This window comes from Mycetomoellerius zeteki, unplaced genomic scaffold (assembly GCF_001594055.1).
Source record: "Mycetomoellerius zeteki isolate Tzet28-1 unplaced genomic scaffold, Tzet1.0 scaffold219, whole genome shotgun sequence".
Classification (NCBI taxonomy): Eukaryota; Metazoa; Arthropoda; class Insecta; order Hymenoptera; family Formicidae; genus Mycetomoellerius; species Mycetomoellerius zeteki.
The window spans coordinates 334,408-361,934 of NW_017257161.1; the positions used below are offsets into that span (position 1 = coordinate 334,408).

General features: G+C 33.1%; 2 protein-coding genes across 4 annotated transcripts in view; one reads left to right on the plus strand and one right to left on the minus strand.

The window, feature by feature from the left end:
- Nucleotides 1-349: 349 nt before the first annotated feature.
- On the plus strand, nt 350-6,234 carry btz (CASC3 exon junction complex subunit). Of its 2 annotated transcripts, XM_018448077.1 has the most exons (9): nt 350-609; nt 1,775-2,205; nt 2,282-2,411; nt 2,493-2,644; nt 2,735-3,150; nt 4,066-4,347; nt 4,483-4,515; nt 4,677-4,933; nt 5,048-6,234. In XM_018448077.1, the coding sequence occupies exons 1-9, from the start codon at nt 511-513 to the stop codon at nt 5,648-5,650; spliced, it is 2,403 nt and encodes an 800-aa protein (XP_018303579.1). In that variant the 5' UTR covers nt 350-510; the 3' UTR covers nt 5,651-6,234. The 2 variants fall into 2 exon arrangements, with proteins under 2 accessions (XP_018303579.1, XP_018303580.1); XM_018448078.1 differs by lacking the exon at nt 4,483-4,515.
- Nucleotides 6,235-6,895: 661 nt separating this feature from the next.
- Nucleotides 6,896-27,527, minus strand: part of LOC108722787 (orexin receptor type 2) — a 53,944-nt gene continuing 33,312 nt past the window's right edge. For both annotated transcript variants that reach the window (XM_018448081.1, XM_018448083.1), the window contains exons 6-7: nt 26,009-26,121; nt 6,896-8,599 (exon numbers count right to left, since the gene is read on the minus strand). In XM_018448081.1, coding sequence (XP_018303583.1) covers nt 8,367-8,599; nt 26,009-26,121 — 346 coding nt within the window. In that variant the 3' untranslated portion in view covers nt 6,896-8,366. The remainder of the gene's footprint in view (nt 8,600-26,008; nt 26,122-27,527) is intronic.

Below are 27,527 nucleotides of genomic sequence, written 5' to 3' on the forward strand. Positions count from 1 at the left end.
AGGGCTGCGTTCAGCAGACTCAACAGTTTTGCAACCGTTTTATGATTGTCTGCTGAGATAGGACCATTCTTCTAGATCTAAAAGTATGATCCAATTCGCGCTAATTGGATCATACTTTTAGATCTAGAAGAATGGTCCTATCTCAGCAGACAATCATAAAACGGTTGCAAAACTGTTGAGTCTGCTGAACTCAGCCGTTCTGCTGAACGCACCCAATGAGCGTTGAGCAGCAACATGAAAAGGCACCTTTAATTAACCAGCTTCTGGGAAAGTTCGCGTTTTTGTCGCCAGGTGTTTCCACTTATTCGGAGTCAACACTCGTCGAGTCGTCACTCTTGTCGAGCTTTGACAATACACGGCCGTTCGGTTTCATGACGAGAGATCGGCTCGACGCATCGCGGGATATTTCGCGGAGATTCGGAACAGTTTTTTTCCCCTTATTTCTCATCCGTTCTCAGGGCTGATACGAGGAAACGAAACACGTTATATCTCTCAGTGCTAAACGAAGCAATGTCAGATACACGGCGACGTCGTAAATCCAACCAGTCATGCTGTTCCGACGATCTCTCAGATTCGTACGAGGAGCTAAACGCTACGAAAGAAACCCAGGTAAGTGGAACTCGATTATCGCCGAGAGGGTAAGTCCCTGGGAGACAAATCTCGATCCGCGCGAAGGATCCACCCTCGTTTGCTCGGATTACCGCTGCGTTTCCCCGCGCTCTGATTTTCCCTGCAAACCTCTGGCGAACTTGCTCGTTCGCGAAAGATCGACAACGAGAATCTTCCCAGCTGAAAACATGCAGCGACTAGGAAGACTGATTATTCGACGCTTATTAATTTTATCTTCAATCACGAAAGTCTATGCTTTATGGCTTAGTCGTGGACTAGTACCGATAAAGATTCTTCAGATATCACCTTTTTCTTATGAATATGTTATTTGTAGTTTAGATGTTTTTTCTGATATTTCTTCAATCTTTTATCGTTTTATCAATTGCTTCATTGACTTCTGGCTTTTAGCTAAGGATACTTTGGCTGAGAGTGGGAGAGAGAAAGAGCGAGAGAGGAGGGATAGAAGGGAGAAGTTATTGGCTTTTGATTTGCTTTGATGTATCAATTCATTCAGAATGAGTCGCATTCAATTTATATTATTTTGTTAAAATTAAAACTCAATCTTATTTGTTAGATGATCTCTAGGCTTTATTTCAATATTTAAAATTAATTAGCAAAATATATATTATTGGATATTAGAATTAGTGAAAAAATATTACAGTTAATAAAATCTTTCGTTTGCAGAAATTTAACTGTTAATCTGCCAAAGAATTATTGCAAGATTAATTACAGGCTAGTTCAGAAAGATATTTTAACATATACTATACAGTTTTATACTTCAAAAAATATGAAGAATAGAAGAAAATGAGAAAGAGATAAGGACAGAGGAGAGAAAAATCAATTATCTCCACTTTAGTTAGTTTATGTAATTTAATGTATACAAAAGCATTGTTTTCTGCTTTTTCTCTAATCATAACATTGACTAAATAAAGATTATACAGATAATCAGTGTAATCAATCAATAGATTGATGGAGATAAGGACTAATCATAGAAAAATGAAAAAATATTTATTTATATAATTGACACATTAAAAATACACAATTGGTAAATATTTAACACAAATAAATTCTGATTGACATTCTATTGATACATATTTATGAAGCTTTCCAAAAATAATTTAAAACTAGTTCTAACATATTATATTGACCAATCTTCTTTCTATAGAGTAGTGAACACACTGATGGACATCAAGATTCAGAATGTGACATTTATGAAAGCGACTCAGAAGCCGAATCACAAGAAGGCGGGGAACAACGTGAAAGTGGAGATGGGCAAGAAGAAGAAAAACCGCAGAAGAAGTTGGACGATGACGAGGACAGACGTAATCCGCAGTATATACCAAAACGAGGAACGTTTTATGAGCATGATGATCGTACGACTGACGAAGTAACTGAGAATAACACAGAACAGCAGACGAATGCAAAAGAAACCAAGGAAAAGAAGGTGTGGAAAGATAAGGAAGACAGATGGGACCACGACCGATACAATGATGAAGAGCAAGCTCCAAAAAGACCCGAGGAATTGATAGCAACGTATGGTTATGATATTAGAAATGAAGAAGGGCCACCTAGAGCTAGAAGGAGAAGAAGATATGGGTGAGCTTATCACGGAGTTTTGTTTTTTTAAATCCAGATTTTTTCATCATGTTACATAAATCACATATTTTCTCAGTCGTGGACCTAACAAGTACACAAGAAATTGGGAGGATGAAGACGCTTATGGGAAGACTACAACTGTTAAAGGAAATAACAGACGCTTCCATAAAAATAACGAAGATTTTCCTGCTCTTGGTAATAGTAAGGTAAATGCCACGAGAAATATACGACATTGCTTATCACGATTAATTATTTATAAGTTTTATCAATTTCTCTTTGTGATATAGAATACTCCAAACAAAGTAGAGGAACCTGTAATTTCGTCAGCTTGGTATAGCAGCAAGAATAAAACACAGAATAAAACCCAAAACTTTCCACCGCTTCAATCCCAACAAGATAATGCAAAAACTAAGCCTGCTATTGCTTCCAATACATCCACGTATGTGTAACAGTGTTTTTTGTATTATATTTATAAACAAGTTTTTTTATTGGTAACAAGATGGATTTTTGAACGAAAATGTTATTACAGAATTGAAAATAAAGCATCAGATGAATCCACTAATACATCTTGGAAAAAGGATGGTAGACACATTACTCAAAATCAAAATACAAATGGAAACACTGGTTCTGGTGGCGATGCAGAAAAGTTGGCTAATACCAAGCCATCATCAAGGGAGAATAACAAGAGGAACACCCAGGAGTCTGTAAGCTTGGTCGCAAGTAGGACGCGTGGAAGAGGTTTCAAGTCCAATGCTAATAACAACATGGTCACTAACAGAATAGTTGAGAATAAATCGAAAGGACGCGGCCCGGGTCCGGTTACAATAGAGAATCGAAGGAATAATACTGCGCAGCACAATGAGGAACACCAGCTTGCTCATGATATGAAACAACAACTTAATATTAATGATGGTAGTCAGTATCATCAAGCTGCACGACACAACAGTGAGTTTTTTTTTTTTCAAGTTAATGATATTTAAGGAATAAGAAATTTTATGGATATATTCATAATAGATAAATCTTTGATGATAAGGCCATCACACGTAAAAAGGTTTTATGCAAATTAAGTAATCACAATTAAGTTTTAGAACGCTCGATTGGTCGATATGCTTATAACCTTATGGTTTACAACTTAAATTTTTTTACATATGATAGCCTTAAGACTTGTAGAGAATAATTAAAAGATCTAATTTGAAATATATTTGTATAACAAATCAAACTAACCAAGATTCCTTATAAATCAAAAGGACTAAGAAAGAACGTGGGCAATAGGAGTCAAGCGCGGAAGACGTTGCGCAAATAATACGACTATATAAAGCGTAAAACTTCTTTATTTTACTAAACGCACTTACATGTTTCGGTTCATTTTTGAGCCTTCTTCAGAGATAATATAAATAATAAACACACATATAAAATATAACAAATATTAATTGTGGCAATTATATTCTCGATACGGGAGAGCTCATCATGACAAGTTAATATTTGTTATATTTTATATATGTGAGTTTATGTTGTCTCTGAAGAAGGCTAAAAAATGAGCCGAAACATGTAAGCGCGTTTAGTAAAATAAAGAAGTTTTACGCTTTATATATATATATATATAGACGTATTATTTGCGCAACATCTTCCGCGCTTGACTCCTATTGCCCATGTTCTTTCTTAGTTCTTTTGAAATATTTGATAATTAAATTGATGTAAAAATTGATTTTGACATTCTGAGAAATATCTTTAGGAATATAAATGTAAAAAAAGAAATTGTTCCTTCTTCCAAGCAATATCTTCTTATTGATGCTTTTAGCTTAAATTTTTATTATATAGCTGTGATGTCTAATTTTTATCATTTTTTTCTAATTTATATAGAAGGTTTTTTCACATCCGCCAATCAACACAGATCAAACACAGTACCCCCTAGAATGCAACAACAACAACAACAACAACAACAACAACAACAACAGCAATCACATCAACAACAAACGCATTCGCCACAGCAAACATTACAGCAACAACAGCAACAGCAGGATAGTTCTGGAAACAGACCTAAACGATATTCCAGTCTTCGTCAACGACCTACTATTACGGAAACTTCCGCACAACAGAATTATCCATCTCAACATGCCCAACATGGATATTTTCCACCTCAAGGTAATGACGCATATTGATACTTCATCTTACTTTAACGCATGTTCCTAATCCATTTCTTATGATATATGCTTTTACATGGCCTAATACAAGCATGTACTTAAAATTAATGTGTCGCTTGTGCATACGCGTACCTAGCTGGAAATTCAAGAGCCGTTCTAGAATCTCAAGGTAAGAAAAAATTATATACGTATACACATATATATGTATAAAAATAAAAAATAAATATATAAAAGTTACTTAATTATCTCTAAATATATTAAAAATAATACATCATTTTCAATCATTTGACGAAATATTGCAAACTAATTTATCATGCGCGAACGTTGCAGGTTATCCCCAAAGTCATTTTGAGCAGTCTTCTCCAGTCGCTCCAGCCACAGCACCCATGGCAGGGCAACCTGTCATTTCTCTGCCGCCTGGTGGACAAGCGGCTAGCTACGCGCCACCACCGTTCTTAGTACCACCACCGCAATTCATACCACCTCAAACAGCACCACCTAGTATAATTAATTATGTTCCCGGTCCAAATGGCCCGACATTTCCACCAAACTTTCAAGGCTATCAGGGATACAATCCTTCAGTACAGGTGAGAAAAATAAATTTTTGTAAATATCAAAAGAAAAAAGAGAATCGTAAAAAGATAGGTGCAATATATTATGAACATTCTGTATTTAATTTTGTATGCTTTAATATTATACAGCCTCAGGGTCCACCGCCGCCCCAAGAATTATTCCAACCGCAAGGATGTACTTACTATAGTCCTGCGCAACAGCAGCAGCAAGCAGCTCCTTTGCGGCGACCGAAAGCAGCGATACCTATTCTTCCACCGCCTGATAATCAGCAGAGTGGTCGAGGAAGAGGTAGAAGCGCTCAGTATCAGAATAATCAATCTAGTAATAACACGCAACAGACTGAACAAGAAGTCAAGAGTGGTAACACGGTGGAAAGTGACGAAAAACCTGTGCCGGGACAATTCGACAGTGCGCAAATCGAGCAGCCGAGTACATTGAATCAGGAACCTCAGAAGGATCAAGATCCGGAAACGATCAGAATAGTGAACGATATGGACGAGAAGGTAGAGATGATTACCGATGCTGACTCTCATATAAATATTGACGCGTCACCCGTTAAAAAAGATAACTTGGACGATAACGTCAGTGTTAAGGAACTATTAGAAGCGACTTCTAATGAAAAGAATACGGTTTCGCACAGTCCAACGACATTGGCTAGCGTCGAGACTGAATTAGGTAACATTGAATCCGCGATTCCCGAAAGTACCATTGTTGAGAAAGCTGCAGCCTAAAAAGTGTGATTATTATTGCGCTTCGTATTCACACGTCTCTCCTGCGATTTACTGCGAGTTGAAGTGTCGCTTCGTGGATTATACACGACTCGCGTGGGCGAAATGTCTAGAATTCAATTCGCATACCCATGATCGTATATTTATTCTGTCATGCAATTGCGCATGCAATCCTTCTCTATAGAATCAGGGACGCAGAATAATTATTAATTCAGCCAGTTTATATTCGGGGAAGTGTGTTAGTGAATTCATTATATTTTATAACAGATCAAGAGATGTTAAAATTATGTTCTCGAATGCAGTTATTGCAGTAAACTAGCTATCTGACGTTAACGTCACGATACATAGCTTTAAGGCTGCTAATCCGCCACTATAGCCATTAATTTAAAAGCGAAAGATTATGTGATTTATTTTGCAGTATTTATGATTTATATGCTTTATATTTTGTGTATTAAAATAAATTAGCTTTGCTCTTATGAGTCTCGTTGAAAATGAGCTTATGAAGTACCCTATGAGGTAAGAGACCAAGACGATACATACGATGCATGTAAATTAAATTAAAATATGCGAAATAAAGTAAAAAAAGATCCATTTCAGTAAAAGAAAAAAAAACAAGATTCGTTATTTTCCAATATTTGTGTTGGGAAATTTTCTCCTATTTTATCGAAATGGATTTTTTCATACAATAATAATAATAATATGACTGCAGTGACGGATTCGAAGCTTTACTGATTATTGCTTAGGGGTAAAGAAGTTTTTCAAAGAATCGATACGCAAATAAAACTAAATGCTATTAAATATAAGTTTAAAGCATGTAAAAATATTAACTTAGGGGACTATAATCCATATTTGTAACAATATCTAAAATAGTAGCCTCGTGCTGATGTTATTGCCTGGAATATGAAATAATGATGAAATAACTTTTCATATACGAAGTCTATCTATAACTGGTCATTATTTAGCGAGGAATGAATTAATGTGTACTGATATAATATACTCGGCAGCTCTGCACGGGTCATGACTGCGACACGATATAACTGACATGTTATAATCCTATATACATATACTTTTCCAATGTTATGACTACCTACAGAGCAGAAATGTTTGTAGTTATAATATTAACGAAATACAATTCATTAAGTAACGTAAGTGTGCATCTTTGTACATGTATAAAAATAATTTTCTTTTTTTTTAATATGCAATTTGAATAACATTTAACATTTCCGTTCTTTCCGTCTGCCTTTTTGACGCATTTCTGCACTCTTGTCTCTCGATTTCCTTTATTTGAAAAAGAGTGAGATAAACTAACTAGTTAGTTTATTTTACAGAACAGAAAACGTGAGAAAGCAACAGAAATGAACAGATTTAATGTCTATTTAGTTTTCTCTTCCATATTATAATGAATTCTTTTTATTATATTTTATTTACATGCTTTAAGTTTCACTGGCCGTTTTTGCACGTTCTATCGAGATACAAATCGACCGTTGTCACAAGGATGGTACAGAGTATTTTTTTTCTTTCGCAATATCAATATTTGCGCATCTAAGGTCTAACTTGAATATACTAGAGTATTTAATTAATGAAGTAAGACAATTATTTTTGCGAATATATTGCAAAAAACAGCGAGAGAGCGATTGAGACGAAATGATCAATTAATTTTGTTTCTAACTCGCCATGATTAATTACATTTAAGAGTATAATTACACAAAGTTATACAAAGCCTTAAACAAAATTCTTTGAGAAAAAATGGAAACTTTCGGTAGGAAATTTATACATGATGAACGGCACTTCTACGCAATAAAAATGTAAATGTAAGTGGAAACGAAGCCAGCATAAACACATTATTCGCTGTAGCATATTGTACAGTTTATAAAAACTTATATATAATACCACTAGTAATAACTTTATATAATATAACTTTAAGCTTTAAACGTTAGGATTACATACACTTTATTAAACTTTGTAGATATATTTTGATTGAAATGTCGAATGTATTATAGGAAAAAAAAATAAATATTGCAAGTGACACGAAAAAACAAGGTATAACTGATGCTTTAAGTGCCGGAATAGGTATATAACGCTTTACATTTACACTTTTACGTTTACGTTTTTGGAATTTTATCATGCGTCTCTTTAGGTCTCCACTCACAATCATTTATCGATCTGTGATGTACATTGTTATCTACATCTATATCTACAGTATAATAAAGTAAAATGTTTAAAGCAGCAAATCTTAACAATATCGTGCGGACTCATGTACATTATATAATTGCCTATTACATTAATTGAATACTATACAACTCAGTTCATCTCAATTCAGCAGAACTTCAAGAAAGTTCATTATGAACGAGGTTTACTTATATAACAATTTATATAGAAACTACTGGATTACATTTATAGATGTACTGAGCTATTGACTTTATAGAGATTATACCTTATCCGCTGTACACAAAGCGCAACTCGCCAAATATTCTTTTAATTACAATTTTTTTCGATAAATATGAACTTTTTCTTCTGAAAATGATCATTTGTCGCAATTTTTTTCGATTTTTAAGACTTTTGTCCATTTCATCTTAATCTCTTAAGAATCAGTTTCTTTCAGTCGCTAATTATTGAAAATCTGTAGATGTCTTGACATCGCAGAGAAAATGGAGTCTACTGATTGAAGAAATTGTGTTGAAGAATATTTGGCGCAGATTTAGGATACGAGAAACGAGGATCACTCCTGTTTCTCGTTGTTTTGCGCTATGTTGATTATGGCACTGAGAGGTATGACCTCAGTGCTTTGCTGAACATTATTGTTGTTGGACATGGTATGAATCGACCTCGTGTAATTCCGAGATCTCTGTTTGAGTGAATTCGAGATACCCGTGACGTATCCGCTTTTATGGGCGCAGGTCCTACCATTGTGGGAACACTGAAAGGTACGCATGAACTCCTTGCGAAACTTCCCTGTAAAAAAAAAACGTATCGTGTAATCATCATTTGAGTTTCAGATCGAGATATCTACCTTTGTAAAAGAAAAGTGCGACATAGACGAAAAATATGAAAATTATGCGAAGCGTTAAATTGTGATCTTTTGCTTTAAAAGAAAATATAAGATTTGTGATCTTTGATTTTGTACAATACATTAAATTCAGATACTGCGGAATTTTCTTAGCATAGAGGACATTGCAGTTAGTAGATAAGCATGAGAAAAGTGAAATGTAAAAGGCTTATGCGATAAAAATTTTCCACTGTACATTCCAATATCTACAATATCTACAGTCGTAGGTATATTGTTCAGGATTTTAATTTTACGTAAAGGAGTGAATTATTAAACATATTATGTTACAAAAAGATTGAAGGGAATAAAATATAATCGAGAATTTTTAAGGCAAAAACTCTGCTAACTTCGAAGATTAGACATATTTAATTTAATTTTACTTAGTATATCATTTTTGACAGCGTTTCACTTGACACTCATAAAATTCTTGGAATCATTTTATTTTTGTTGTTTATCAAATGTTAAACAATTACAAATGATGCTCGCGAGCATTGTAAGCGTCAAGTGGAACGCATCCTTGTTGAAAATTACGTTGAGAAGAAATTACAGCGATTGTTTGAAATAACAATTTCCCGATATTTCAAATTTCGTTCCTGAGCTAATCGATTGCTGTGATCGCTCCGACAGATCCGATCGCCGTGATTGGCCCGCGCATCGATTGTATCGAAAGTACGATATTGCGATTCTCGAAGTTGATTTGCGCAATCAGAAATCCTGCAAGCCTGCAATATATCGAGGTGACGCGTTTGAATTTCTCGGCGTCTTTCCTTTCTTCGTCGACTTTCATCGTCCGAAGGTGAATCCTGGTGAATCCAGGAACTATCGGAGATGTCACGCACAAAATTCGCTGTAAGGTAAGCGCCGTGTGCGATCGCTATTTCACACGAACATCGTGATTTTGATATCGGCGGCACTCGGCAGTACTTGGCGGGATGGCAGACGGGAAGTGAGCTCCGTTTTTGTCTGTTTTCTCTTCAAAGTGCATCGAAGTACATCGAAAGGATGATGGATGCGTGATAGATGTATATACGACTGCTTTCAGGTTTATCATTGTTTCGTAATTAGCCTATTTGAATTACGTCTTTTTGGATTTCTTTCCCTTCATTTCCTCTCTTTTTGTAGAGAATCCCACGTCGGAGATACGAGAAGAATATACATCGGTGATGACGGATCGCGAATAGGAAATTGGCATTCAGCCGGTCCAAGTAATTTGAATTTGAATCTTGATCCTTTTTGTCTCAATCGTAGAAATTCCAATTTTTTATTCTCAATTTCCTGCACTGTTTGATATGAGTTTAAGCTTTGTGTCCATAATGTTAAAAGTCGCTCCGAGATTTCGACAGAAAAAAATTTAACAAATCATTGTTAATGTGACTCAATTAGAATAAATCATTAAATAAAAGAAGGGCAACGAGCCAATTATACTGTAAGATATTTAATAATCGTTAGATATTTGATAATTCGATACCGATCGGTGTCGAAACGTTTGTATATGTACGATTATTAAATATCTTACAGTATAATTGGCTCGTTGCCCTTCTCTTATTTATTGATTTAACAAATCAGTTATTTGAACAACCAGTCGCAATGCGATTGGTCAATTCTTTCTCTGTTCGAGGTTGATTTTTAGAATTGTGGATTTACAACAAGGTTTTAATGGCTTAAATAGCCAATATTAGAGATTACGCATTAGAAATTAAATTCAGTTAATCAATTATTCAGCAATCATAATTAAACTATTTTATTATTGACATTATTATTAACATTAATTATTATTATTTTATTATTTAAATTATTCTTAAAATTCTATTAAAATTTAATTTATCTGATTGATCGAACTCTAATTTTTAGTTCACTATCTCAATTTGCAGCGCTCAGTGAGGGTTTAGGCTGCGTTCCATTTTACGAATGATATATCTTTTATCTTTCTTTAATATTCGATGAACAACAAGGATAAAATGATATATCATGCGTACTATGCGTGAAACGGAATGCACCTTTAATATGCGCCATTTTGTACTCGAATTTGCATTAGATTTGTTCGTGTTGCTTGTAAAAATATTTGCACTTGGAGTCTGTTAATTGGCTGCAGGACAGAGAGGTTCTTTAGGATTTTTCTATCCTATAATCAGTCAACATGCTTAAAAAGTTCATCGTACGACACATGAAGTGTTGGTATTCAATGAGTAACAAAGATAGAACCGGATGGAACGACATTTCGGTCGTTGAACAGAGAGAAAGCGAAGATTCTGAATGCAAAAGTGCAAGCAACGCGGGAGACGCAACGATGTCGAAATTACCGCGCCACGATTGGCCCGTTTCAATACCCGCAAAACTCGTTACGTCACGCGGCTTCCGCCGCCCTGATTGGTCCGCCGCCTCGATACTTCAATACATTTCAAATCGCCGCCAGTTTTGGGAGACGCCGCCACGGTTAGCGAAATCACGTTCGAATCTCTCGGTATTTCTCGCGTAGTTTTGCTTTCCCAAGAGTGAATCTCGCGCGTGGAGATCAAATTGTTCGAAATGCCGCGTACGAAGTTTATTGTAACTTGAGTTATTTGAATACCGTGCACGATCGCCGGTTTCGCGACTTCTAAAGTCACTAGATTTCTAAAGTAGCGCAATTGATTTCAGAAATATTGTGTCAAAATGACCGAAGTGCACATAGTACATGATTTCAAGCATGGTGATTGGGTGATTCATCTTTTAAACTATACTTACATGTCCCTTCATGCACTTTCATGCACTAAACTTTTACAACAAATATAAACCCGTATTAAACTAAAGAACATATAAATTAAGCATTCGTACATATTCTTTTGTTCATAAATAAACTAATTATAATTAAAAAACATTGATTTACATATTTGACGGCTTCATTTTCCCAAATAAAGTACACGGAGAGAAATCGTAAAAGACTCGTAACCATCCCAGCCCAGCAGGGCTATTCTGTAACTCTTAACGCAACTTTACCATGATAAAAAAGCTGCGCAACGACGTTATAACGATAACGAAACTTGCGTTAAGAGTTACAGAATAGAGGCCCAGGTAGCAAAGTTTGTCATTTTGACGTCATATTTTGGGCCTTTACTGACCATTACTGACGTCTTAATGAAGTCAAATTGATGTTCGAATGTCACAGACGATTGACGTCATCGATGAGCCATCATTTTGACGTTATATCTTGATCCTTTACTGACCATTATACTACCCAACTGGCGACTTATGACGTCAATATGCCGTCACGAAATGACATCATACTGTTGAATAAAACCTATGGTCGCTTTTTGGTCACTTGACATCATTTGTACAAACATGACTCAAATTTGATGTCAAAATGACAAACTTTGCTACCTGGATAAGCATCCCAGATAGCAACGTGTTTGTCTTGTTGCTGGCATATTGCTTGCTAAGTATGTGTTGCTACCAGAATTGCAGCAACTGAGTCCTCATTTGTTGGCAACTTGATGCCTTCACGATACGACAACATTGAGTAGCAACTTGCCAGCAATTTGCCGACAACTTTAAAATCGTTATCATCAAAATTAGTACTATTGCCATCATGTTGCCATAATAATATGCAGCATTATACAATGCTGTCATATTGTCGACAACGCAAGATAACATTGATGTAGCTATCTTGCTGTTAAACTGCTGGCAATACGTATACACACTGTTGTCTGCATGTTGCTATAATGTCGGTTATTCGAAATCGTTGAAAACAAATCTACGGCAACAAGTTGTCAGCATCATAAGCAATCACAGATTTTCGAGATTTTGCTGAGACACGCTTTGCTATCTGGGATATAATATGATTGAATTAACCATATTTATGGCTAATGCTTTTAATCGTTTCTCTCAAAACGGAATGGATGCGAGTCAAAATTGATGCGAGTTTGCGTTACTTCATAAATCTAGTGACTTTAGCGACTTCGGTACTTATTGAAGCTTCTCCGCGTTTCGACGTTGCGGGTAGGTGGAGAGGAAATAGAATCGATTCATGGAATCATTCCCGGTACATTAGGCCTATTCTTTTTGGCTGAACTTTTGCACCAGTTTATCTTTCTTTCTTTTCTCTCCAGGAAGGAAGAGGAAGAAAGATGAATTGGTGCAAAAGTTCAGCCAAAAAGAACAGGCCTATTATCTTCTTGCCGAGATGCATCGGAAACGCGATTGCCGCTAGGTACATTGACTACGTTTACACCGTGCGCTTAGTATAATATGATTGAATTAACCATATTTATGGCTAATGCTTTTAATCGTTTCTCTCAAAACGGAATGGATGCGAGTCAAAATTGATGCGAGTTTGCGTTACTTCATAAATCTAGTGACTTTAGCGACTTCGGTACTTATTGAAGCTTCTCCGCGTTTCGACGTTGCGGGTAGGTGGAGAGGAAATAGAATCGATTCATGGAATCATTCCCGGTACATTAGGCCTATTCTTTTTGGCTGAACTTTTGCACCAGTTTATCTTTCTTTCTTTTCTCTCCAGGAAGGAAGAGGAAGAAAGATGAATTGGTGCAAAAGTTCAGCCAAAAAGAACAGGCCTATTATCTTCTTGCCGAGATGCATCGGAAACGCGATTGCCGCTAGGTACATTGACTACGTTTACACCGTGCGCTTAGTCCGCGACCTATACGATAAGTGTCTTTGTTTAATATACAAGATAAACAAAGGCATATATTGTATTTAGACCGCAGCCTAAATGCACGGTATAAACGTAGCCACTATTACATTCGTAATGATCTATAACTGCATTGATTTCACTTTTTTGCAACTCGCTAATTTTTGATCTAAATAAACATTTCGAACTTCACGTATACGTAAGATGGCGACTCCGTTCGCAATTCGATACCAGTCGCGTCTCTTTTATGGTCATTCTACAATAAGCCATTAGTCATAAATCAGAAGTTAGAAGCTGGAAATTTTGACGACTGTGGTTGGTCAATTTCCAGCTTCTAACTTCTGATTTATGATTAATGGCTTATTGTAGAATGTTCGATTTTAATTAAAATCTGATGTTTCATCGGGACAATCACAACGTCACGAAATATTCATTCGTGATTTTAATATTGCCCGAGAGAGAGAGAGAGAGAGAGAGAGAGAGAGAGAGAGAGAATTATGACATTACCTTTGAAGATTTCGAATTTTCAGAGCGATTTTGATTGAATTGAGCATGAAATCACAGATAACTTCTTCAGTTCAGTTTTTCTTCAATTTCGTCAGTTTCATGAACGCAATACGCACTACTTGCGGTTATCATTTGTATGCACTAATGTCGTTTGATATAAAGTTACATCAGGGAGTTGCTAAGTGCGGACATAAAAATTTTTGATGAAATTGAACTCAGTTCCATTAACGTAAGATTAACTTTAATCTTTCAATTTATTCTTTGTTTTATCTAATGCCTGTTTTTACCATCGTAGAATTTATTTGATTTTAATCTCGATTCAATTAACTCTTTATCTTTTTCTAGCCCTCAAAATTAGAAAAAGATAAAGAGTAAGTTAAACTGCAATTAAAGTTAATCTTACATTGATGGAATCGGCTCTTACGTTTATGGCCCGTCTTTATCAATGTAGATTAATTTTAATCTCGGTTCAACTTACTCTTTATCTTTTTTTAATTTTCAGGGTATCGATCATAAAACTTTATTCCTAGGATGGAAAGTGAAAAGTGAAAATTTTAACCATTGAAGTTAATGGAGAAATTTTTCACTCTTTTCACTTTTCATTCTAGGAAAAAAGTTTCATAATTGATTCCCAAAACTGGAAAAAGATGAAGAGTTAGTTGAACCGAGATTAAAATTAAACTATATTGATAGAAACAGTTCTTTGTCTATCAATGTAGAATAACATTAATCTCATTACCTTACTTTTTATTTAATTCTGATGTGTGTGTGTTCCCAAGATCGGAAAAAGATAAAAAATAAATGAAACCGAGATTAAAGTTAATCTACTCTTTGTAATACTTTGGTAGAAATGGATATTAATCAACTTTTATGATTGCTTCTATCGGATATTTGTATCTACTTAATAAAACGCTTCGTTCGATTTTATCACTAGATATTCTATCAGTAGCTGGATAAGCTTCCGGATACTAGGAGATTTGGAGCCAGTCCTCTCGATCTTCACTGAAGAAATTTGAAAAATTGACTTCGATATCGATGACCATTGGCTTCTGCGTTCAGAGTGTCGCTATCAGGAGCTCGTTTCCACGTATTTCAATTAATAAGTTGTTACATACGTCGTTAGATACGCTCAACTTGTCCGTGTTGTTCGTACACACATCGATTCTTCTAACAGTTCCTTCAAAGATATTTTGAATTTGGCTATTTTTTGTATTAAACGATCACTATTCGCTTTCATCGCACTTTCGGTATTCATTTGCAATGTTTCTCTTTCTTTTTCATTTTAATTCATTTAAAAAAAATGAACACTTGTTTCACGTGAAAGGCGATAATTTTGGAACGTAATAATTATTAAAGTCAATTATCAGATATAGTCATTTTTCGTGATTGTTATCGTTTAAGAGTAAATCTCTTGCACTTGGAAAGACGTGTGTCTCTTTCAAAGTGTCACTGTTTGTTTGGCAAATTATACAATCGATAAATTATATAATTATATATGGTATAGTATAGATGATTACACAATCGCTAATATAACATGTTAATATCATGATTTCAATATCAGTTATCCGGAATCGATCGAAAACCTTTCGATGCAATTATCATATTTCGTCAAATAAATATAGGAAAAGCATAATCGACGCATGATTACCCTCGAATAAGTCAATAATCTGCTGTGTCAATTATTTTCTGCATTTTCGTCACTAAAAGTAATATTTTCAAGGCGCCCCCTTGGCGATTATATATTATTAATTATATGTCCGATCTAATAAACACAATCTAAGTCTAACAATAAGTACAAAAAAGATAAATCTACTAGGGCTTCATATTTGAAAATGGCTGCATTAAGTAGAATGTTTATTTTGCAACAATAAAATCTATAGCTTTCGACATTCAAACAATAAAATCTATAGCTTTCGACATTCAAACAATAAAATCAAAAGAGTAAATACCTGTATGCGCTGTAATTAGTGTGCTGTAATTCTAAACGTAGAATTACAGTGCACTAATTCCTACACAGTTATTTATTCTTATTTGCTCCCAGTTTTAATTTTATTGTTTATTTTGCAACTGTTAGAAGTTTCCTTCCTCTTGATTTAAAAATGTAATCCAATCAACGCGAAAAAAACCTTCTAATTATTGTGTAATAAACATTTTACTGAATGTGGCCAATAACGTTTTAACAGTAGTGTCTGTCTACACAAGCATATTTCAATAGATACAATACAATAAATAGTAAAGTCCGTACTGCGTATAGCTAAATCTAAAACGTCATTCTACCTTCAATATTCTTGATCGATTCAGATTTCCTAATTATCTTCTATTATAATAAAAGTTTCATTAAGCTTTAGCAATGGAATCGAGTTTAACAATAGACTCGATGTCCATGAGGCAAGGTGGTTGAATGAGACTAACTACTATTGTATGTACTACGGCTCACCCTTATTATGGCCTAAGCGCGATCAGTCTAATGAGCGTCGATATTTGAGTCCGTTCTCATCCCGCCATTAAACGCCGTCTCGGCTATGATATTCGCTTGCGTGTCAGGTGCGAGGTTGAGATGTATTTTTGTCGAATTCCACGGTACTCGTTTCGCCACGCGTCAAAATTGTTGATTTCGCAAGCTCATACGGTACCCTCTTGTGTACTCGTCGCTACTCAGTGGCGGATTCCGACGTATCGTCGGCAGCGTCATCGCCCGTTCCTTGCTCGGCGTACCGCACTCTCGAAAACTACGGCGGAACTCCCGCTGGAACTTACCTGTAAAGTACAGCACCGAATGATTTTCGGGTGGCTTTTAACACGCGATGTAGATTCTCTAGCGAGGATTCTCGTTCACCTAGTGCGGTGGCCTCGCTTAAATCTCGAGTTTCGCGCGTCACGCAATTAATCTTCTCGTATTTTGTAAACCGTCGCTGGGGTCCACTAAATCCGTATTCACGTTTCTGTTTTCTTCTCTTCTTTTTTTTCTAATCCTCCGAGTTCTTCCAACACACTCCCGAAAATTTTTATGTAACTTGATTATACCGTACAATATAGAATATCTTAATAGCTCTTTTTCTGGAGATTAATGCGAGTCGAAAATCCTAATTGAAAAATGTTAAGATTACTAATTTCTAAGTTATTCTTTTTTTAGCAACAATATCGCATAAAATGAAATTTATTTTTTCTATTAAAGTATATTAAAGCTTAAAGAATAAAATCTATTTTCGTGAATTTTTTGCATCTTGATAATAACAAAATTATGTAATTTTAATAAATTAAGACAAAGTAAATCGTATTTTTGTTGTGATTTCATATTTGATTTTATTTCCTTGGATTAAAATTTCACTTTAATCTTATTTTTCCATAGGATGGAGTTCTATCTATGAGGAAACATGAAAGAAGATTGAGCGAGGAATTACGTGGAAAAGAAATGGATCTTAAAGTCAACAGCATCGGATCAAGATTTGTGATAGGTGCACGAGCCAATGATCTCAAGAGGATTATACACATAACTCGGATTACTTTTTCCGGAAAAATGCGCAAAAGAAAGTAATACTAATGTATACTTACGTTAATAGTTGACAAAACGAAATGCAAAACGATAGTAATCCTTTGTTCAGTTTGAAACGCGAAAAATAAAATATTCGGCGTATATATTTTAATCTGAGAATCGTATTTCAATTAAGAGGCTCTTGTAAATACCGATCCGTTACGCGTAAACTTGACGAGAGACATCTCTCACGAGTATCTCTCGTGATAATATTTTAGAAATATTTTACAGAATTTAATATGAGGACTTTGTGTTATAGAAATATTAATACGCGTGCTAGCCAATATTTCCATGATACACAATTTACGTAAAATATTCAAAATATTTTTAAATATTTGAAAAATTGATATTTTACTATTTTTATATAAATCACATAGAAAAACATATAAAAGAGAAGTGCCTCGCGTTAAATGTACTCAAATCTCGAGGTTTGTCTTCTTTTTTTATTACTGATTCATTTTTGACAAAAGAAACGTTTGAATCAAACGTTCAATCAAACATTTAACCAAACGTTTGAAGAGGGAGAGAGAAAGGGAAAGACCGTTGAGGCAAAATTGCGTTGTAAACATGCTCGCCGCATTGCGTAAAACAGAATTATGCGGATGTCGCGCTATCCCTATCATTCGAACGCCACGCTCAAGCGAAGGGGTAGTGGCGCAAGTCGCTCTGCGTATTTTTACGTTGCTCGGCGGAATTACGCGGCAGAGATACTAAGAGCCGCGATTATTTTCTCTCTCTCTTCTGCAATTATTGTAATTAAATTACTCATTCTCACTCCGCGTGATTTCTTAATTTCTTCAATTTCCGATTTCGTTAAACCTATCGAGATTGATTATCAGCGACAGAATAAGAGAGAGGCAATTGTATTATAATTATCTCATAATATTCGCACAGACAACGATTGCTTCTTTATAACGACACTTGAATAGATACATCGTCTAGCTTTAAATTTTTCGCGAATTTAAGCATTTTAAGTACTTAATGCATACAGATTGAAAGTATTAATACATAATCTTTCTTCAAGTAGTTCAGAGAGCTACGCGTGTTGTCCTTTTATAAATAATTAATATGTAATTAGGAACGTAATATACGCGATGTGATATTTCGGTGTATAATATTTCTCCCGAAAATACGTCGTAACAGTTAGCACGCGATGTTCAGCGTTTGTGATATACTATACGATACGTATATATTTACTCAAGGTCGTTCATAAGGTGAGACTCGAAGTAAGTAGCAACTCGAGTCGCTCTATGGGTTGTTCATTTTCGAGATACTGTTGCAAGAACTATCGAACTACGAGACGCAAAACGCGACCATGCGTATGATTATAATGATTATTGATATTCTCAGCTATCGTGGTCACGAACAAAACAACTAACTTGTTAAAACGTAGAGATTTATCCACGTTGAAATTTATAACAGGGATGCTCGGCAAAGCTTCTGTTTTCCTCTCTCTCTCTCTCTCTCTCTCTCTCTCTCTCAGACGTTTCATTCCGCAAAGATACATACTCGCCTATTTACCTTTTATTTTAATTCATATCTATTTGTGCTCGGAACTTTCTGTTAATATGAGACGGTAATTCACATAAAAGGCGAACTACATTATTATATTTGACGTTATTATTATATATGCGGGAAATACATGAAAATGAATAGGAGCAACAGGTCATTGCTGTACTGAAAATTGATCGCGCGCTAATTTTCGCAAATTTCCTCTGCGGTACGAAATTCGTTTATTGTATTAATTCGTGAGATGTCGCGAATATCGAATGGTTCTTAGTTTTACGCGATCATATGATTTTTGTAGTCATTTTTTCGCAAATACACAATATAAGCGTGTGCTGTGTGAAATAAAAATCAGGAGTGCAATAAAAATTAATTGCATTCACGCAGGTGTTGTGTATGAGTGCAACGAACTCTAACAATCTATGAGGAGGAGGAGGCCTAGGAGGCGTCAGGCGATGGCGGAGCAACCTTGGGGTGAGTTATTCTTTTTTATATATGAGCCGTTTATTTTGAAAGTGGCCTAAGTCCATTTGTCAATTTTTTGTTGTTGACTGTACTAGCGTGTACAACTTGAAGTTAGCTATCATAAACAACATTTTGCGGTTAAGTATATTCAGAGTATACGATAATTTCTGACACATAAATTTTCGCAATTATTTCAATAATTAAAAACATTACTTTGAAAGTGGCCTAAGTCCAATCTATTATAATGTGGAAATCATAGACCACAAATTTTTAGTATTAGGACATTCATTTTTACCGAATGATAGAGATTTTGGCGTCGTAGAAATGTCATTAAAGAAAAATAATTTACTGTTTGTCCCCCAAGATTATTATAATGTTATCAAAAAGTGCCGGAAAGGTAATAACTTTATTCTAAATGAAATGAAACAAGAGGATTTCATATCAACAAGATTTTTGGAGGACGCAGTTTTTAAAAGGGTAAAGAATTCTAACGGAGAAACAATAAATTGGTTAAAAATATGCTGGATGCGTTTTTTGAGAAATGAACCATATAAAATTTTCTATAAGATATCAATGGATGAGAATGCAGAGTTTAAAATCCTGGATTTATTACCACGTCGGGGTAGACCAAGAAAATTCGAAAATATTGTATTGACACCACTTTATAAAAATATAAGACAAATTTCAACAGCGAAATAAGGACATGATGGACTTACTACGATATATACTACCGGAGCACCATGACTTCTTCAAATCCCTCCCGCATACACAAAATGTAGATGAGCAGTAAATTGTTATGTAATTTATATAGTTAGAAGATTTCCTGAATTGCATAAATTGTGTTTTTGAAGTGTTGTAAAGAAATAATATAAAATAAATTGAGTATTGTTTTTTCAATTTGAAGCATTTTAAATTGTCGAATGGACTTGGGCTCTTTCAAATTTTATAACAAATCTAGTTGTTAATTTTGAAAGTGGCTTAACTCCATTTGTAGTAAGAAAACACATATTATTCACTTAATAATTGCTATTATTTTAATAGGAATTGTAAATTTAACTCTCTTAGATACACTTAAGCAGTGTGACATGTTGGTATCCTATACGTATATTTTTAATTTTATTGAAACGCAAACTCTTAAATATCTCAATTTAAAAATAAATGGACTTAGGTCACTTTCAAAATAAACGGCTCATATGTGCTATTTTAATTGTATAGTATCCCTTTATTCTTTTTTTATATTTAAATGAAAATTATAGAATAAAGAGATTTTTATTTACAAAATTATGAAATCATATACTTAATAAAAAAAAGATTTTAAAAAATTATATAATTATTTTAAATATTTTTTAAAAATATGAATATAAAATTTAATAAGAAAAATAATAATTTTTTTTAATATTAATTATTTTTAGTACTTTTTAAATTTTTTCTTATATTTATGTGTTATAAATTAATTTCGCTGTTAATTTTACTATTGCGCATCATATCGGTGAGTAAAGAAGCAACTTTTTAATTGAAATAATTTAGGTTCATGAAAATTATACTAGAACATATAAGATACAATATAATGAGCTGGCAATATAAGAATATATATTTCAAATTAAAAACGAATACTTTTATTGTGAATATAAAAATAATATTTAAATTAAGTATATAAAATGATATTTTAGTAAACCAGAGAATCGATCATTTTTATCACATCTCTACATCTGCTATTCTCAATTTTTTATACAATACAATCCATCAATATAATATTTATCCTTTTTATTTTTTTACGTAAATATAAAATTAATATTAAAACATTTCAAAATATTAAAACATGAACGCAACTCCGCTGCTGCGTAGAATGATAGATAATTTTTTGTCTTGCTTTGAAATTTATTTTAATTTTGAATAAATCGATGAATATTGTTATTCATTTATACAAATAGTTTGACTCACGATAAATTTTTCATGGTTTGAAAAAATTAAAAACGTTAAAAGAAAGAAAAAAGAATATTTTAATTGATGTAACATCTCTCTATTGCTTTAAAATGGATGGACCAAATTATAATTAATACTTAAGTGTAGAATATGCATAATTTGCTGATCATCGATTTATTGTCGATGTGAGTGACGGAGATTTTTGCGACAAATTATCTTTAAATCCGATAAAGATATATTAAATATTCTATTTATAAGAAAAGGTTTAAAAAAAAATGAAAACGGTAATTAAGAACATTATAAAGATATGATGTATTAATAATGTTATTTAGACTATTTTAAATAATATCACATATTTTTTTGTTTGATTATATTTTCGAAAACATTGATAAAAGTAAACAGTAAACAAAAATTATAATAAGTAAAATTCTCTGATATTTTTAAAACGTGTAATTATCTTAATGTAATTAATATAATTATAATTATTTTAATTATTTTTATAGTATTTATATTTTACAGATAATGAGAACAGAATATCTTTGTGCAATAAAATAAAGATAAATTTTATAAAATACGGTAGTAAAACATTGTTTGTTTAGACATGTTATTTCAATTCTTTCTTCTTTTCGGAAATATTTTTAATAACTTTTAAAGTTTGCATATAGTCTTTTTATATTTCTTTGCAGAGAGAATGTTATAAAAAATGGAGAAAAATTTTTTTCCAAAAGAAAAAAATCTTTTCAATAGGATATTATAAAAGCATGAATAAAAAAGATAGATAATATTTTTTATATTGTCTATCTTTAATTCACATATATTTTTTGAACATAGTATTATAAACAGTACATTTTTTATTTGAAGAAAGAAATAATGTGCTAATGATTATTAATAAATATTAATTTTTATATGCGTCAATTTTATTCTAATTTTTTCTAATCTGTCTATTTATATTTATTGATAATTTATTATTTAAAACAAAATAAACAATATCCAATATTTTTTTACATAACAGAAGAATATTTTAAGAAAATTTGTTTATAGAGCAAATTATATGCGTTATATTAAAATACTATTTTTTTAATCATGTCAGAAAGAAATTTGATATGGTATTAACAATATAATAACGAAATATTTACATTGAAACAAACCAAAACAAAGACGTATATCGGAAACATGAGATCTTTCTAGTAGCAATTCCAATTGCGCGAAAAATATTTTGTCGTTCCGGATTTTATGTTACCTCTTGTTGAATGTAGTCAACCATGATATACTGAATTTCAGACGTTACAACGAATAATTGACCTAACATTTTTTATTTCATGAGTCTTCTTGTTTATAATACTATTATATCAGTACTTTTGTTACACATCAATATATAATGTTGTCAATACTGAACTACAAACGAATCTGTAATCTAAAAAATTATCCAAATTGTGGGAAAAACTGATGGTACAATGGCGCGAAAATGGAAAATTTCATCCAAAGAATGAAACTATAACCGGAATCTAGGTGTGGAAATGAGCTTCAAATATAATTTGAATGAACAAGAAAAAGATTTCCTAAAGTTCGATTTGCAAAGGATTGATATACGAAATGACAGACCCGTATAAAGATACGAAGTGGATTGGATTATCACCTTGTGAGACTGGACACAACCGAAACTCGGGATTCGTGACTGGAAAGCAACCTGCAAAAACTCTCTCGGATTGTTTCAGTAAGAAGATCGCAACCGTTCACAGATTATAGGCGAATGATTGCAGACTTGCCGCTAGAACAGCGAATCTCATCTTTTGAGAAGCAGTATGAGGAAAAAACGGACTTCCCCAATCAAACGGAGCTGGTAGAGCTAGCCACGATCCAAGAAGCGGCCGACAAAGCATCGGAATTGTCCAGAACTCCAGACTCTCCAGGGAAGAGACGTAAGAGGCGCAATGTTATCCAGAGATTTCGCGACGAAACAATTATTTCTGGTATTTTCGTTTCTTATATGTGAAATAAAGTTAATCGATTGTAAATCAATTATTCATTAAATAATAGAAATAATACTTACAATAGTATTTGATTTTGTTTCTAGAATCAAAAATACGGGAATTTATTTTATGACATAAAATTTGAAAGTAGAAAAAGTGCATTTTGATAAAAAAATATTAAATTTTGTTTTTAATTATACGTATAATATTTAACAAATCATATTTTAAATTTAATGTTTATTTTATAAATTTAATTTTGCAAGAATATCAGTCATACAATATTTAATATTTTGAAATGTTTTAAAATGTTAAATGTATGACTAATGTTAAATATATAAAAATATAAGAGACAAATATATTAATGTATCTTATTGTAAATATAAAAAAAATTAAGAATGACAGAGTGAGACGTGACAAAAATGATCGATTCCTAGGCACGATTATTAAAACAACTTCATATTTTATTTAAATATTAGTTTTAGATTCTCAACAAAAATATTTGGTGTTTGATTGCCTTCGAATAATGAATTAATTATAAATAATTATTGATTGATAATTTGCGATTATTATTATTAAGTAATAATACATCTTCCCAGTGAATACAAGTTACATGTAGTGTGTCCATTGAATATATCTATAATATCCGAATAAATGAATAAAAAATGAATGAAAATACTCATTCGAATACACTTCTTTTTTATTCGTCGAGAAACGAATAAATACTTTTTCATTCCATTTTAATGAATATTTTTTGAATATGATTACGAATATTTTCGTTTCGTATTCACTTATACTCTATATTATCTGCACAAAGCTTGCAAGCCTGCAAGAGAAAACAAATCTATGAAAACAATGGCTACGATTACACCGTGCACTTAGTTCGCGACCTATAAGATGCTATACGAAATACGTCCTTGTTTAACCTATAAGTTAAACAAAGAGACATTTTTATTGGGAATAAATAATATATCTCGGAATGTACTGTCCACAGACCATAATGAAGGACCTGCCCAAGATATCTTATAAAATGTTTATAACATTATTATGATGTAACCGGAATTATATTGGAATATGTATAGCGCTCTATCAAATAGATATTTATAAATAAAAAATGCATAGCTTTCTAAAATATTTTTCAAATTTTCTAAGTTTCCTTCATAAAATCTGAATATTACAATGACAAAAATAAATAAAATTCAATTTTTTTACTTAAAGTCATCACAGAGCCGATTATAGTTAAGGGATAACGATTGCTTATTGGAGCTTTCTTTTTTAATTTATACTTTGTTTGAATGAATATGAATACTCATTAAATATTCAGTTTTTTTGTTGTGTGTGTGTGTGAATAAATATTTTTTAAAAACCCGAAATTTTGAATGAATATATAATTACATTTTTTTTATGTGAAAATTTTGAATAAATACAATTTGAAGCTCAATTACAAATTTTTGTATTCATCGGACACACTAGTTACATACCTAATTGTAATTTCCTACTCACTAGTTACATACCTAATTGTAATTTCCTACTCAACAATATACTGTAACATGTTATGTTACGATTATATTGTTGAGTGGGAAATTACAACTAACAGATACGTTACATGTAACTTTGTGTTCACTGGGTTAAAGTTATTGTCGTTAGATATCGTTGACAATCAGCTGAGTAGGAAATTATTGTAATATGAAAATGGATAATAACACATGACAAGTTGATATGCACATAGCTTAATTATAGATTTCAACAGGTTTATGTCAGGATCATCTACTTTAATTAATCTCCAGAATATGTCAATAAAATATGGTACAATGATTGTACGATACTTTACGCATACAAAATGTAAATTACGGTAACGTTTTAATCAGTTTTGCACATGTATTCTCGCTGAAACGCATACAGATTTAATGGACCTGTCTGGTATAGATGAAGGGTTAATATTATCTTCGTTGAATTTAGCCGAAATGATATAAGCTTAATGTAAGTAAAATTAAATCGTTAATCTTCGAAATTGGGAATAAAATATCAAGCTTTATAATTGCAGAGAAAAAATTATATAATTTTTTTTTATTATTTCTCGCCCCTAAAAATAATTTAATAAACTAAAAATAGAAATATTAGAAATATTTGACCTTTTTCCGTACTTTCTCCGTAAAAGATGATTCAAATTTTTTGACTGTAATTAATTAAAAAATTTAATTTTTAAAATACTTTTGTTTGATAAAGCATTGAGAAAACTCGTTTTCACGTTGCGTTCGTTATGATTTGCTCAAGTTCATTTAAAGTCCGGCCAGAATCTTCTCGTCTTGATCTTTTTACGGAAGCAAAAAAAAGTGAAATGAAAATTTTGGCAGCCGTTGCCGCGGGAGTTAATTCAGCGTGAAGAACAGACTAGTTTCGCGCTGTGAATATAAGCAGTAACACAACGGTAGAGGAGTATTGCGTACCTCGGACGTGTCATGCATTTTAATAGAAGTCACTTCGTACATTCGGTATACGGAACTCCGTATCCGGAAAATGTTACCGCATGTATCCATATACGCGGGATATTCCAGAATAAATCCGACCGGATCGGAGATTTTTTTCAGCATGACGACGTTCGAGAGACGCAAGCTCATATTCAGAATTCTCTTTTATCGATAAATACGCGCTTTTATTTGAAACTCTATAGTATACGTAACGTGAACTACATAAGTATGCGTTAACATCGTAAAAGCGCATTCTGAATACGGACCGTAATGTTGGGTATTGTGCATTAAAAGCGGCGTCAGTATCCGCGATTTCTTACCACTCATAAAATTATAGATGACAGGATTCACTGCGCTGTTGAAGTAACAAAGCCAATGGGCGATTAGGCTAATGGCGATCGTCCATTGATTCGACGGTAACGCCATGGTACATCTAAAACAAATTTATATTGATGATTGATATAATAACGTAATATAAATGGAAAAATAAGGGGATTCGGGAGGCGAAGTCCTTCCCAGTACATAGTTCGGATGCAGGCCGAAAGGAAGTTTCTTAGACAAGAAAGTTTATAAAATGAAACAACCCTAGTAGCACAAAGCATTGGCGCAATATTGGGAAATCAATGTACAGCCAATATTAAACATTGGTTAAGAATTGCACACCCAATATTGGTCTAATATTGTAAGGTAGACGCCTAGTCATATTTAACCAATATTGGTTCAACAATATTGGACCAATATTGGGTACACAATTTTTACCCAACGTTTTAAATTGGCTGTACATTGTTTGTCCAATATTTCGCCAATATTGTAAAGATTGAATCTCTAATATTGGTCCAATATTGATTCAATAGTATTGGCGAAATATTGGAAAAACAATGTATAGTTAATATTGGGTAAAAATTGAATCCTCAATATTGGCCTAATATTGTTGAACCAATGTTCATCTTATATTGTTGAACCAATATTGGCTAAATATGACTAGGCGTCTACTTTACAATATTGGACCAATATTGGGTGTGCAATTCTTACCCAATGTTTAATATTGGTTGTATATTGTTTTCTAATATTTCGTTAATATTGGGAAATAATGTATAGCCAATATTACACATATGTGAAAATTTAGTTACCTACGTAGGATTCGAACCTGGGACCTCTGGACTATGAGCCTTCTGCGTTATGTGCTACACCATTTCTTCGATTGATAAATGTATTACTTAATTGTACTGTTATAAACAATCTATCCTCGATGTGTGCCCAATGTAAACCCAATATTAGGTAATGATTTACACGAAATATTGGCTCTACATTAGTATTTATTATATAGTTAATATTGGCATTACATTGGGAAATCTTGGCCAATATATCCCCAATGTAATGCCAATATTGAGTAATGACTGACCTACAACATTGGTTGTACATTGGCATTCATTATATAACCAATATTGGGTAAAGATTGACATGCAATATTGGCTAAATATTGGCATTTATTATATAACCAATATTGGCGTTACATTGGGAAATATTGGCCAATGTATGACCAGCGTAAAGCCAATATTGGATGATGATTGACACGCGATATTGGCTGTACATTGGGATTCATTATATAACCAATATTGTGCAATGATTGACATGCAATATTGGCTATACATTGGCATTTAACGTTTAACCAATATTGGCATTACATTGGGAAATATTGGCCAATGTATGCCCAATGTAATGCCAATATTGAGTAATGACTGACCTACAACATTGGCTGTACATTGGCATTCATTATATAACCAATATTGTGCAATGATGGACATGCAATATTGGCTCTACATTGGCATTTAATGTTTA

Bases quoted from the DNA above. Each gene is read 5' to 3' on its own strand.
- btz (XM_018448077.1), top strand. From the start codon at position 511: ATGTCAGATACACGGCGACGTCGTAAATCCAACCAGTCATGCTGTTCC. The intron at 2,206-2,281 runs GTGAGCTTATCA...ATATTTTCTCAG, and splicing joins AGAAGGAGAAGAAGATATGG to TCGTGGACCTAACAAGTACA. The intron at 4,516-4,676 runs GTAAGAAAAAAT...CGAACGTTGCAG, and splicing joins AGCCGTTCTAGAATCTCAAG to GTTATCCCCAAAGTCATTTT.